General features: G+C 46.0%; 1 protein-coding gene across 1 annotated transcript; it reads left to right on the top strand.

Annotated features, from left to right (window-relative positions):
• Window positions 1–437: 437 nt before the first annotated feature.
• On the top strand, window positions 438–1,837 carry LOC125088615 (zinc finger protein 418-like). The gene is given in 2 exon segments (XM_047709810.1): window positions 438–1,502; window positions 1,505–1,837. Coding segments are annotated over 2 exon segments (1,257 nt in total). The 5' UTR covers window positions 438–578.
• Window positions 1,838–13,971: the final 12,134 nt, after the last annotated feature.

Here is a 13,971-nt window from a genome sequence, read left to right as displayed (position 1 = left end):
CCTATGGAGAGGTTGAGAAGGACTTGCTGTCTGGCTCAGGGCATCTGGGGCAAGAGGCCACTCGTACTGGGGAGAAGCCACACACGATCCCCCAGTGCAGGGCACCATTACAGTGTGGAAGCAGTCGTGCTTGGGGAGGATGCAAGAACGCCTTTGGTCCCAAACACACACATATTTGGGACCAGGGTGTCCACCTTGGAGGACAGTCCTTTGTGTGCAGTGAATGTGGGAAAACTTTCAGGTACAAATCCTTATTTGCCATACACCAGAGATACCATACTGGAAAAAGACTTTGTAAGTTTGGGAAATATGGAAAATCACTTTGGCTGAGGTCAACCCACAATCAACATGGAAGGACTCACAGTGGATCCAGGCAGTACACGTGCAGCAAATGTGGGAGATTCTTAGGCTGCAAATCTGTCCTTCTTCATCCCTAGAGATGGCATAGTGGAGGAAAAAGTTATGTTTGTAGCAGGTGTGCAAAATCTGTGATTAGTAGCTCCGTGTTGATTAGTCATAGGGTTCAGTCTGGAGAATGGTTATATAAGTGTCGTTGCTGTGCAAAATCTTTTCCCTCTATGCCTGCCCTCTCACATCATAAGAGAACTCACACAGGGGAAAGACTGTATGAGTGCAGTGATTGTGGGAAATGTTTTACCACTAGTTTGATTCTCCGTGCTCACCAGAGAGTTCACACAGCAGAAAGGCCTTATGAGTGCAGTGAATGTGGCAAGTCCTTTGTCTGAAGATATAGCCTCAAAGAACATGTAAAGATTCACTCAGGTGAAAGGCCTTATAAGTGTAATGAATGTGAGAAATCTTTTAAGTGGAAGTCAACTTTGATTAAACACCAGAGAGTTCACACAGGAGAAAGGCCTTATGAGTGCAGTGAATGCAGGAAATCTTTTATCTATAGGACTCCTCTCCATTATCATCATAGAATTCATACAGGAGAAAGGCCTTATGAATGCAGTGAATGTGGCAAGTCCTTTGTCCCAAGAAATAATCTCAAAGTACACATAAAGATTCACTCAGGTAAAAAGCCTTATAAGTGTAATGAATGTGGGAAATCTTTAAAATGTAAGTCAACATTGATTAAACACCAGAGAACTCACATGGGAGAGAGGCCTTATGAGTGCAGTGAATGTAGGAAATCTTTTGCCACTAGTTCTGTCCTTCATTGTCACCAGAGAGTTCACACTAGAGAAAGGCCTTATGAGTGCAGTGAATGTGGGAAGTCCTTTACCACAAGGTCTGTCCTCCGTGATCACCAGAGAGTTCATGCTGGAGAAAGGCCTTATGAGTGCAATGAATGTGGGAAATCTTTTACTGCTAATTCGGCCCTCCATTTTCACCAGAGAGTTCACACTGGAGAGAGACCTTATGAGTGCAGTGAATGTGGCAAGTCTTTTGTCCGAAGAAATAGCCTGAGCGTGCACCTAAAGGTCCACTCAGGTGAAAAGCCTTACAAGTGTAATGAGTGTGGGAAATCACTGAAGTGTAAGTCAACTCAACATTCATTGAACACCAGAGAATTCACACTGGAGACCGTCCTCATGAATGCCGTGATTGTGGGAAATCTTTTACTTCTAAATCTGCCCTTCATTCCCACCAGAGAGTTCACACTGGAGAACGGCCATATGAGTGCAGTGACTATGGGAGATCTTTTACCACTGCTTCTCACCTTCGTTCTCACAAGAGAGTTCACAATAGTGAAAGGCCTTACGAATGCAGCGAATGTGGCAAGTCCTTTTCCCAAAGGAAAGTCTCAATGTACATATCAAGGTTCTCTCAGGTGAAAGGCCTTACAAATGTAGTGAATGTGGGAAATCTTTGAACTATAAGTCAACGTTCATTCAACACCAGAGAATTCATACAGGAGAAAAACCTTATCTATGCAGTGAATGTGGGAAATCTTTCACTTCTCGTTCCCTCCTCCGTTCTCACCAGAGACTTCACACTGGAAAAAGGCCTTATGAGTGCAGTGAATGTGGCAAATCCTTCTTCCAAAGAAATACCCTGAATGTACACATAAAGGTTCACTCAGGTGAAAAGCCTTACAAGTGCAATGAATGTAGGAAATTGTTGAAGTACAAGTCAACATTCATTCAACACCAGAGAATTCACACAGGAGAAAGGCCTTATGCTTGCTGTGAATGTGGGAAATCTTTTTTCAGTTATGGTGCGCTCAGTTATCATCACAGAGTTCACACTGGAAAAAGACCTTAGGAGTAGTGGGGATGTGGGGAATCTTTCAGCTAAATTTCTAATCTCATTCAGCATGAGAAAGTACACAGTAGATAAAGTCTGTGTCGGTGAAAACATGAACTAAAGGGTTCTGTTCTCTAATGTTGCTATGTTGACTCCTGTCCTCTAATGCAGTAGGAGTAGCAGATGATGTCTTTGGGAGGTAATTGATACTAAAATGGATCATGTGTGTGAATTCCTAATGAATGGTGTTAATGTGTTGGAAGTATTCTGAGACCGCCTACTTCCCCTGTCAATTGTGTGAGGACCCTTTGAGATCTTCTATAAATCAGGAAGCTGGTCCTCATGAGACACAAAACCAGGCTATATGGAGAATGTAATGGGAGATAGCCAGCCTCCAGAAGTGAGAAATTTTTGTTGCTTACAAGCCACCCAGTTTATCGTATTTTGTTAGAGCAGCCTGAGCTAAGAAACACGTGAAGAGTGTAGGTAATGTTTTGGGCAAAGATACTTTTTCATAAAAATCGGAGGTCACCTCGGAGCATGACCACATGGGTGAGCTGAAGGACACTAGTCCTTGAGCCAGACATCTGTCTTCATTCCACACTTGAGAGTTCACACTGCAGAAAGACTTTAAAATGGCAAAGAACATGGTATTTCCTTCTTTCGTGTAATTATGCTGCAGAGAACCTTACGAGGCAGCCACCTTCCTGAATTGAGCTTTGTTCACCTGCACGTCCACAGCGGAGTTACTTCCCAAAATTCCAACTATTTGGGAAACGTTCAGAAGTTGTATGTTCTGATGTGTCCAAGGTCATTGCTGGAGTCCCTGCCAGATTTTGTGACAGAAGTCATTTCACCTCTGTCACCTGGATGGTCCCAATAATGAACATCTGTCACCACCTGGCTTAGTGATGCTGACCACTTTGCTTTGTCATTCTCTGGTGGACATGATGTGTACTGAGATCTCCTCATTGCCTTCTAAATTAGTGCATGGATATGACCCAGTGTTGACCCTCCATACCTCTTGAGTTCTGGATGATGTTTTGCAGAGAAAGACTAAATGATTTAAGGACCTTGTTGGTCTCCTGAGTTTTGTGATAAATATTTGCAGCTTCTAAGTCAGTAACCCAGGAAATGGGTGCTGTGTGTTGCTCTCGTTTATGCATTATTGAAGGCCTTTTGTGTTTAGTTATTGTTATCCCCCAATAATGGGTCCGTGATTAAAGGAGCGAGACTGATACAAAGCGAAGGTCAAGCAAAGCTTTATTTTGTGCCAAGCATCAAGAATCTAACCGAACGTTCGGGGCTGCACCTCTTACAAGAGAGAGCGACCCTTCTCTGTTTCGCATACTAGCTTTTTTTTTTTTTTTTAAAGATTTTATTTATTTATTTGACAGAGAGAGAGATCACAAGTAGGCAGAGAGGCAGGGAGAGGGAGAAACAGGTTCCCCGCTGAGCAGAGAGCCCCATGTGAGGCTTTATCCCAGGACCCTGAGATCCTGACCCGAGCCGAAGGCAGAGGCTTTAACCACTGAGCCACCCAGGCGCCCCATGCAGACTACCTTTTAAGGGCAAAGGCCATGCAGTCGGGCCCGGCCACACACAGGTGGCCAATGAGATTGTAACACACACAGGAAACTCCACAGTGATGCTAGGTGACCAATTGAATTACAATTTACCCTAGTAGACATTTGAACCAGCCCATCACACCTTGATTAGGATTGGCGCCAAAAAGGCTCCCAAAGGGCAGGGGCCCATACTCATAGGTAGCTAGGGAGACCATATGTAACCCCCCACTGATCGGATGTCTCCACCTGGCCTGACCCACCCTTGTATCTGGGCTGTTACCTGGAGCTGGTTTCCTGGACTTGTTTTTAAGTCCCCTGGGGGAAGGGGAGCAGGGACAGTTTAACTTTAATGAAAGCCTCTTGCTAAATAGGTCCTTAAAATTACCATTAGTCTTAGGTGTTAAAATCACTCTGAGGGATGGTTTGAAGTTGGAATTGGGCTCTGCCAGTGAGTGAACAGATTTCATTGCAACCTCAAACTTAATGTGTCTCAGAGAGGATATCTGCAAATAAGTAATACATAAGTCACTTCTGCTCTCCAACTTGGGCTTTAATTTGTATTAAAACTCAAGACCAGGGTGCTTGGGTGGCTCAGTGGGTTAAAGCCTCTGCTTTTGGCTCCGGTCATGATCCCGGGGTCCTGGGATCGAGCCCCACATTGGTCTCTCTGCTCAACAGGGAACCTGCTTCCTCCTCTCTCTCTCTCTGCCTGCCTCTCTGCCCACTTGTGATCTCTGTCAAATAAATAAAGTCTTTTTAAAAAGTTATACATTTCACTTTTAAAAAAACCTCAAGACCTTTGTTATGGGGAGATTTCTATGCCCTACACTTTATGTTAATGTGGTAACCCCAGTACCTCACAACATGACCATAGTTAGACATAGCATCTTCAAAGACATGATGAGGTTGAAATGGGTTATTAGGATGGACTCATGCAGTATGGCTGATGCCCTGAGGAGATTAGGAATCCGGCACCCAGGGATGACCATGGGCAGACAGATGGAATCCCCATCTGAAAGCCAAGGAGAGAGGCCTCAGAAGAAACTAATCTGGCTGACCCCTTATGTTCAATTTTGAGACTCCAGATTGGGGTGAAATAAATTTCTGTTTGGTCACCCAGAGTGTGGTGGTGTGTTACATCAGTTCTAGCTAGTACAGCCTGCTCGGATCCACATCTGGGTTTTGTGGTCTGGGTGCCAGGAAGCTTTGTGTGCCTAGAGGTCACACAAAGTGTGAAAGTGAAGAGGGAGCACTTGAGACCTTCTCCAGTGCTTGTAGAAACAAGAATATTTTGCTTGTCCACAGCATCAAGCCCAGGCTGCCGGGCGCTGTTGAGTGGAATCTCTACCCACATCCTTCACAGGAGCCTTGTGACCGGCTTTGCAGTTTCCACTTGGAACTCCACAGGGGCAGGGGGACTGTAATTGGTAATCTAGATGATTGGGTAACTAGGGAGTAGAGGAGACAGCCACCTAAGTGGTGTGTATCTCTTAAAAAATGTGCCCTCAGATGTTGCAGTGACTGGCTGGGAAGGATCAGTGTGCACAGAAATTCTCCACTTTCAGACACACATATCCTGGTTGGCTGAGGTCATTGTCATAAAATAATCCAAGTCTCTGATTTCTTTTGTCCTCTGTGGTGCTTACCTGTCAAGGCCATAGTGGTGCAGGAGGAAAAAGGATAAAGACAAAGGAGAATTTATCCTCTAGGGATGTAGCTTTTGTGACCCCTCCCAGCCAGCATACTTGTTGGAATCCTGAAGAACTAGCAGACACTTGCTCTGAACCATCCTCCTCCTAGGTAGTCTCCCAGGTACTCCCAGCCTCTAGGGCTAAGAACGCAGATCTTTCTGGAGGAGGTGGTACGGAGTCCTACTCCTGTTAAGGTTGCTCAAGATCATCTTCTGTCCCAAATTCCATAAATAAACCATTTCTCCTCCAGGTGGACTTTTCAGCCTTTTTGTTTGGTCTGAAGGCTCAGAGGTCATTTTGCAGGTCTGTCCCTTATATTCAACAGTACTGTTTTCTTCTCTGGATGTATACCATTATTGATGTCTTCATCTGTTTGGAGCATTTGGGTTATTTTCCAGTGTTTTCTTTCACAAACAAATCCCTCTATATATTTTCATTATAATTCCTTATGTGGATAACTTTCATTTCACTTCTGTTAAAACTTGAAGCACAGGGGCGCCTGGCTGGCTCAGTGGGTTAAAGCCTCTGCCTTCGGCTCAGGTCATGATCCCAGGATTCTGGGATCGAGCCCCACATTGGGCTCTCTGCTCTGCATGGAGCCTGCTTCCTCCCCTCTCTCTCTCTGCCTGCCTCTCTGCCTATTTGTGATCTCTGTCTGTCAAATAAATAAAATAAATAAAATCTTTAAAAAAAAACTTGGGGCACCTGGGTGGCTCAGTCGTTAAGCATCTGCCTTTGGCTCAGGTCATGATCCCAGGGTTCTGGGATCGAGCCCCGCATCGGGCTCCCGGCTTGGTGGGAAGCCTGCTTCTCCCTCTCTCACTCCCCCAGCTTGTGTTCCCTCTTTCGCTGTGTCTCTCTGTCAAATAAATAAATATTAAAAAAAAAAACAAAAACTTTAGCACAATGGCTAGGTACAGGTAGGTGAGTGTTAACATTTTCCTGAAAGTGCCAACGGGGTGCCATGAGTTCTGAACTACTCGCTATTGCATTCCCACCAGGTGTGTATGAGAGTTCTAGTATTTCCAGCCCCTCCCAGTACTTCATAGGACATCTAATGTCAGTCCTTTTAGTAGTGTGCAGTGCTATGTTGTAATTGCATTTCCTAGGGATTTCTGACTTTCAGCATTATTTCATGAGTTTCTTTACCACCTGTATGTCTTCTTTCATACAATTTGTTTGTTTCACTTGCCTACTTTCTTTGATGTGGTTATGGCCAGTTCTTTTTCAATTACAAATAAGCCATGCACACAACAAAAATAAATGTTAGAGTTTTTCTCATTCTTACCTGGTGTTACATTTTTCTCTGTAGTGTAATGGTAATACTAAAAGGCTATTTTTTCATTAAGTACATTAGGTTTTTGTGGCCTACCCATTGTCATGGACCAAAACACCTTACATGTTTAAGTCTAGGGCACATTCATTCCATTATGTCATCGTTTTCTTAAGTCCAGGCATTCGGAAAAACAATCCATCCCAGCTTTGTAGCGTTTGCCAATTTCTAGAGTGTAAATTCTCCCATGGTGAGAGCGATGTGCTCAGAGTAGGTGGTGAAAAACTGAACTTGGGTGTTTGAAGGAAAACTAAACCTTGGCGTGTGCAGGAGATGTGACAAGGCCGGGCAGACAGTGGCTGTTGGGGCTGGGAGCTGGCTGGAGGTCTGCAGGAGCCTCACAGACAGGAGACATTAACCCTGACAGGCCAGAGGGGAGGGACGTCTCTGAACACCCTGATTGGTGACTGATGAGCTGTCGTCTCACCTTAGTAGCAACAGGGTTATTGTGTCCACCAGCTCAGTTCAGAGTCGCTTCTTGGGAGATTCTCACCATGGAACCCCAGCCTCCAAGTGATGTAATTCCTTCTCTTTCTGTAATAGTTGGCTGCAGGTCCCTAAAGAGTCAACATTCGTGCATCTCGCTGCCACTGTGGACTGTGTTCCCAGGCAGCTGTCTCAGGGAAAGTGGGCTGGGGCCAGGGAGGGGTAGAGGGCACTGGGCCCCTCCATCCTCCACCTGGCCAGGAAGGACTGGGAACCAGGTGGTATGGGGCCTGTCCCGGAAAAGATGGGGATTCTCTCCTGGTGGGCCTCATCCAGAAGATCGGGGGTGGATTCAGGAGTCCCTCTCCACCCGAAGGAGGGCCTCTATCAGAAGTAAGAAGATCCATAGGTTAGGTGTGAAGCAACCTGTGGAAGCCTTAACTCCCCCTCCCACCCCTGGACACATGTAGGATCATGGTCTCATCTCGGAGGACATGCCAGGAAGGGGCCTGCAGCAGGGCCTGATGCCAGTTTGGAGGGCAGGGGCAGAGACAGAGGAGACATTTGGAAGTTACTGAAAGGCCGTCTGGGTTGAGTACCCGTACTTCACTGGAGAGGACGTTCCCACCATCAATCCTTAAGTCAGTGGTCTACCCAGAGCTCTGGCGCTCCTTTGCCCCTCAGGGACACAGCACAGTCTGCAGGTGAGTCCTCCATTCCTCTCGCATGCACCATCGTGACCGCTTTGGCGCTGATGTGAGTACAAGTCTGGCCTAAACTCAGAGGATTAGGTTGTCCACAGTTATCTTAATGGGGAAAAATGTCAGGTGCAGGTTTTTCAACAAATTATGACTTTGAGGCACCTGGGTGGTTCAGTCAATTAAACCTTTAGACTCAGGTCACGGGTCTGGGTGTTCCGGGATAGAGCCCTGCCTTGGGCTCCCTGCTCAGTGGGGAGTCTGCCTCTCCCTCTCCCACTAGCCCTCCTCCTGCTTGTGCTCTCTCTCTCAAATAAATAAAATCTTAAAAACAAACAAACCCAAAAACAAATTATAACTTTGTTGTAGGGTTGGGGCACAGGGGTGCGAGAGCACTTCTCCTGGGGGGTCCCAGTCAGACTAGGTTTGGCCACTTCCTGGTGCAAAAATCCAAAGACAGAGAAAGCAGAGGCGGAAGAGCAGAAAGGCATCTCAGCAAGCCCAGCACAGAGAAGACAGTGGCCAAACCGCTCAAAGATTGTCTCCAATGTGCGGAGAATGCTTCCAGGTTTGTAGAAGGAAAATGTGGGGCCAAGGTGGGGGGTACACGCAGGTAGGCAGTGAAAGTCAAACAGATCATTGTCCTGGAGTCAGTCATGAGTGGGGACTTGCTGGCTCAGGGCAAAAAGTCCTCGAGGGGGTAGTTTTGGTTCCTATCAGTGGATGCCTTGCCAGCAGGGTCTTCCATCTGATTCAATAGACAAGTTGGAAAGAAGAAGCTGCCTGGAAAGTTTGAGCTCCAACTGGGGGCAGCTGAGATTCTTCTGTACTAAGAAAAATAGTGTTGGGACGCCTGGGTGGCTCAGTTGGTTGGATGACTGCCTTCGGCTCAGGTCATGATCCCGGGGTCCCGGGATCGAGTCCCACATCGGGCTCCCAGCTCCATGGGAGTCTGCTTCTCACTCTGACCTTCTCCTCGCTCATGCTCTCTCTCACTGTCTCTCTCTCAAATAAATAAATAAAATCTTTAAAAAAAAAAAAAAGAAAAAGAAAAATAGTGTGTATGGGTGAAGCCAACTCAGGCCCCCAGGCAACCTAGTAACCTTAAGGTTAAACAAGCATCCTTAGCCTACATGATGGATTAACTTTTCTATTTATCTATAGACCACACATTCACTCCTAGAAACAGCTGGGGACTTCCAAATGCCACTAAGCAAAACAGACCCTCTTGTACAACCCCCAGGTACTAAGGGATCAGATCCCATTGCACAACCTTCCAGCACTGTGATGACATCCATAGCTAGTACCATCGAGTCTGCATGTAGTCAAGAAGTGTTGGGGCGCCTGGGTGGCTCAGTGGATTAAAGCCTCTGCCTTAGGCTCAGGTCATGATCCCAGGGTCCTGGGATCGAGCCCCGCGTCGGGCTCTCTGCTCGGCAGGAAGCCTGCTTCCTCCTCTCTCTCTGCCTGCCTCCCTGCCTACTTGTGATCTCTCTCTGTCAAATAAATAAATAAAATCTTTTTTAAAAAAAAGTCTTAAGGACTGCTGTACTCCCCTTACTGGTAAGCTGCCCTAAACTCCTTTAAAATCCTCTGGATGAGGATGAAACCTTGGAGTTGGCCTTTGTCCAAGAGTCCACCTTCCCACGTGGCCAGCCTTCCCAATAAAGCTCATTTTCCTTTCCAATCAATACTTCTCTTTTGAGTATTGACTTTTGGAGTGTTAGGCAGCCAAAATTGGGATTTGGTAACACAGGAACGTATTTGAACACAGGCACAGACACAGCAATCCATCCATATGCAAAAGCAATTCTAAAAGGATATTATGGGGCGCCCATGTGTCTCAGTTGGATAACAGTCCACATCTTGATTTTGGCTCAGCTGGTGATCTGGGGATTGTGAGATCAACCTCATCCCTGGGCTCCATCCTCACTGTGGTGTCTGCTTGAGCTTCTCTTACTTCCTGTCCAGCTTACTTCCCTACACACGCTTCCTCTCTTTAAACAAACAAACCATACTGCAAATATTGTCTTTCTGTACCAGGTACAGTGGTTAAAGGTTTTTCACTTTTTATGTTCATAAAGTAGCACTAATCCACTAACATAGTACAGAACATCAGACATTCTAGCCATTACTTAAAAAAAAAAAAAAAGATCTTATGTATTTATTTGAGAGAGAGAAAGAAAGAGAGCAAGCACAGGAAATGGACAGCAGAGGGGGAGGGACAAGCAGACTCCCCGCTGAGCAGGGAGCCCATCGCAGGGCTCAATCCCAGGACCCCAAGATCATGCATGACCTGAGCTGAAGTCAGACGCTTAACCAAATGAGCCATCCAGGTGCTTCTCTAGACATCATTTTTTAGTGAAGGAAACAAATGTGTGCTGATAAATTTTGCAGCCTGTATTCTGAAATTTGTAGCTATAGAGGTGATTCCCGCCAATCACAAGAATTATCAGGTGCCTTTCTTCAGGAACACAAGGAGAGCATGGAACATTCAACTGTCTATCTTACCCAGAGACGTCTTAAAGAACTGACTCCTGGGCTACCACCGAAGTGTCTGAGTCAAGAGATCTCTGTTGTTGACAGAATGAGCATTTCTAATGAGCTGAGATTAAGCTGATGGAGAGGGCAGGGCAGAGGTGAAACTGAAAACAGGTTTTTCTGGGAAGGCCAGGCTGCCTCCCTCCACGCTCCAGTACCGGGACTCTAGACCTACAGACTGAGGAGCAACGAGGCGAAGGGTTCTCATGCACACCTGCTGAGTGCCTCTGCAGTGAGCCAAGCAGGGTAAAGGCTTAAAGGGCTGGAGCCCCAGGATCTCCAGGGCAGAGAGGCCACAGGAAGACACCTAGCCACTGGCTTCTTTTGCTTGGAACTGCAAATCAGCAAAGAGGCCGTTAGATGCCAGTGGCTCCGATGCTCTACCACCTACAGAGACAGGCAGAGGGAGAGGGAGGAGGCTCCCCACTGAACAGGGAGCCTGATGCAGGGGCTCCAGTCCCAAGCCCCTGGGATCATGACCTGAACAGAAGGCAGCCACTTAACCAACGGAGACACCCAAGCGCCCCAAGTTCTTCCCTATTCAGATTAGCCTTTTCCCTGGTTTGGTTCGATGTTACCGGAATGGTTTTGGTGTTTGCTCAAATAAGCTCTTCGAAATTTTCATGTAGCTCACTTCATCTTTTAACAGAACTAACAGGGGTGCCTGGGTGGCTCAGTTGCTAAGCTTCTGCCTTTGGCTTAGGTCATGATCCAAGGGTTCTGGGATGGAGCCCCGCATTGGGCTCTCTGCTCTGTGGGAAGGCTGCTTCTCCCTCTCCCACTGCCCCCGCTTGTTTTTTTTTTTTTTTTTTAAGATTTTATTTATTTATTTGACAGAGAGAGATCACAAGTACGCAGAGAAGCAGGCAGAGAGAGAGGAAGGGAAGCAGGCTCCTGCTGAGCAGAGAGCCCGATGCGGAGTTCGATCCCAGGACCCTGGAATCATGACCTGAGCCGAAGGCAGAGGCTTTAACCCACCGAACCACCCAGGTGCCCCACACTGCCCCTGCTTGTGTTCCCTCTCTCACTGTCCCTCTCTCACTGTCTCTCTATCTCTGTCAAATAAATAAATAAAATCTTAACAAAACCTGGAACAAATACAAATAAAAACCCGAAGGACTCATCCTTGCTCAGTGGTGCTATTATTAACAAGGTCTTCCTTTCTGCCCAGTGGATCCTTTTCTCACAAAATCACCTCTCCTTGTTTCTATCTCACCTGCCACATTTTAACATTGAATGTAAACTTGAACTTTTGTTTTCATGTTCCCTGTGTTTTCCTTGAGCATAATACAACGCATCTGAAGGCAGGACTGCTTGTCTTGTGCCTGCATTTCTCCCATGCATCGAACAAATTTCCTAAAAAACCAGTATGTGCTCAGTGGACGTTTGTGGGAACAGTGAATACACATGACATATCCATTTCTCTTCATTTTAATTCTTACGGGTACCCTAAATGTCCTTTTCTCTCTCCAAGTCTTAAGATTAGTAAAGGAAACCGCATTTAAAATGAAGGTGTCCGGGGCACCTGGGTGGCTCAGTGGGTTAAAGCCTCTGCCTTCAGCTCAGGTCATGATCCCAGGGTCCTGGGATCGAGCCCCGCGTCGGGCTCTCTGTTCAGTGGAGAGCCTGCTTCCCTTCCTCTCTCTCTGCCTGCCTCTCTGCCTACTTGTGATCTCTGCCTGTCAAATAAATAAATAAAATCTTAAAAAAAAAAATGAAGGTGTCCTAGGGGCGCCTGGGTGGCTCAGTGGGTTGAAGCCTCTGCCTTCGGCTCGGGTCATGATCCCGGAGTCTTGGGATCGAGCCCCGCATCGGGCTCTCTGCTCGGCGGGGAGCCTGCTTCCTCCTCTCTCTCTCTGCCTGCCTCTCTGCCTACTTGTGATTTCTGTCTGTCAAATAAATAAATAAAATCTTTAAAAAAATAAATAAATAAAATAAAATGAAGGTGTCCTGGTGGGGATGGGGCAACTGGGTGATGGACATTAAGGAGAGCACGTGATATAATAAGCACTGGTTATTATAAAAAACTGATAAATCACTGAACTCTAACTCTGAAACTAACAATACATTACATGTCAATTAATTGAATTTAGTTTAAAAAAAATAAAATAAAAATAAATAAAGTAAAATGAAACTTTCACAGAGGCAGGAATGGTTAATTAGCAGGAAAAAGGAAGATTATTTTTATCCTGACAAGGGAGGGAACTTTCACAGTAGTAATTTAATCTCCTGCTTTTAACAAAAAGAAGAATGAATGCCCCTTGCCCCAGCAACTACACCATAACCAGGGCACAGACCCAATGGAAAACTGTCACAACTGGAAACTCTTGGTCTTCAATGAAACTATTTTCCTTAAGGATTTTATTTATTTATTTCACAGACAGAGATCACAAGTAGGCAGAGAGGCAGGCAGGGCGCTCCCTGCCCAGCAGAGAGCCTGATGCGGGGCTCGATCCCAGGACCCTGGGATCATGACCTGAGCTGATAGCAGAGGCTTTAACCCACTGAGCCACCTAGGTACCCCTTCAATGAACTTTAATTGAAAGCAAACCTCCCCAGTCTCCTAAAACCTAATAAAAGCAGACTTTCCTTCTGTTTCTTCAGACTTTCCTGTGGTTTGCCCTACTGTGCCTATCCCCAGTTAAAATTCCTGTTAATTCCTGAATAGAATCCTGTTTGCTAGTAAAATAAGTGGCTATTTATTTTTAAAGATGACAGTAGCATTGCTCAATGTTTTCAGGAATGAAAAAGATACATTGTGGAGATAGAAGCCCTCACAATGAATAAGCATATTGGTCTAGCAGAGTCACGTGCTCAATTTTATTCCGTCTTTTCTCAGACTTCTTAGAGCCTTCTCTAAAAGTTCTCTGAGATCATAGCGGTTTTTTAAGACTTTAATCATGTGTAGGGAGATGAGATGTAGGGACGTTTCCCCGTAGCTATTTCTACCACTGTCTTTAAACAACTTGATAAAGGTTAGAAACTGCTTTCCAAAATGTGCATTTCACCACTGTTTTCTGAGATAACTTCAATTGTTAAGCGACACTGCTACCAGTGCCTGAAGAAAGAAGAGTCACTTCCCGGCAAGAAGGTGAGATCATTGGGTTCAGACAACCCTTCATTTCGGGCTCAGATTCTCCCCTTGCACACTGGCTCCAACTGAAAATGGCAACATGTGTTTGGTACCAAAAACACATTGGTCAAGTTGCACTATGATTGGGATGATGTCAGACTCCTAAAAGGAACTGTGGGTGTATCTGAGACTATGGAGGAAGAAATATACGGGTAAAAGTGTTCCTTCATAGATGGGACGCAATTGCGATACAGGTAAGAGAGGCTTAGTGTGGAACCAGAGGCTGAGCAGTCACTGACCACATCATTCGGGGCGGCCTACCATCCCTTGTCCTTCTTCCCTGTCATGCACCTGTATGGGACGTAGAAAGGAAACCACAGGCGCCAAATGGAGTCACTTCTGCTAGGCCATGTCACCAAACCAGGGCATA

The sequence above is a fragment of the Lutra lutra genome, chromosome 17, assembly GCF_902655055.1.
Source record: "Lutra lutra chromosome 17, mLutLut1.2, whole genome shotgun sequence".
Classification (NCBI taxonomy): Eukaryota; Metazoa; Chordata; class Mammalia; order Carnivora; family Mustelidae; genus Lutra; species Lutra lutra.
This window is presented reverse-complemented; position numbering and strand designations above follow the sequence as displayed.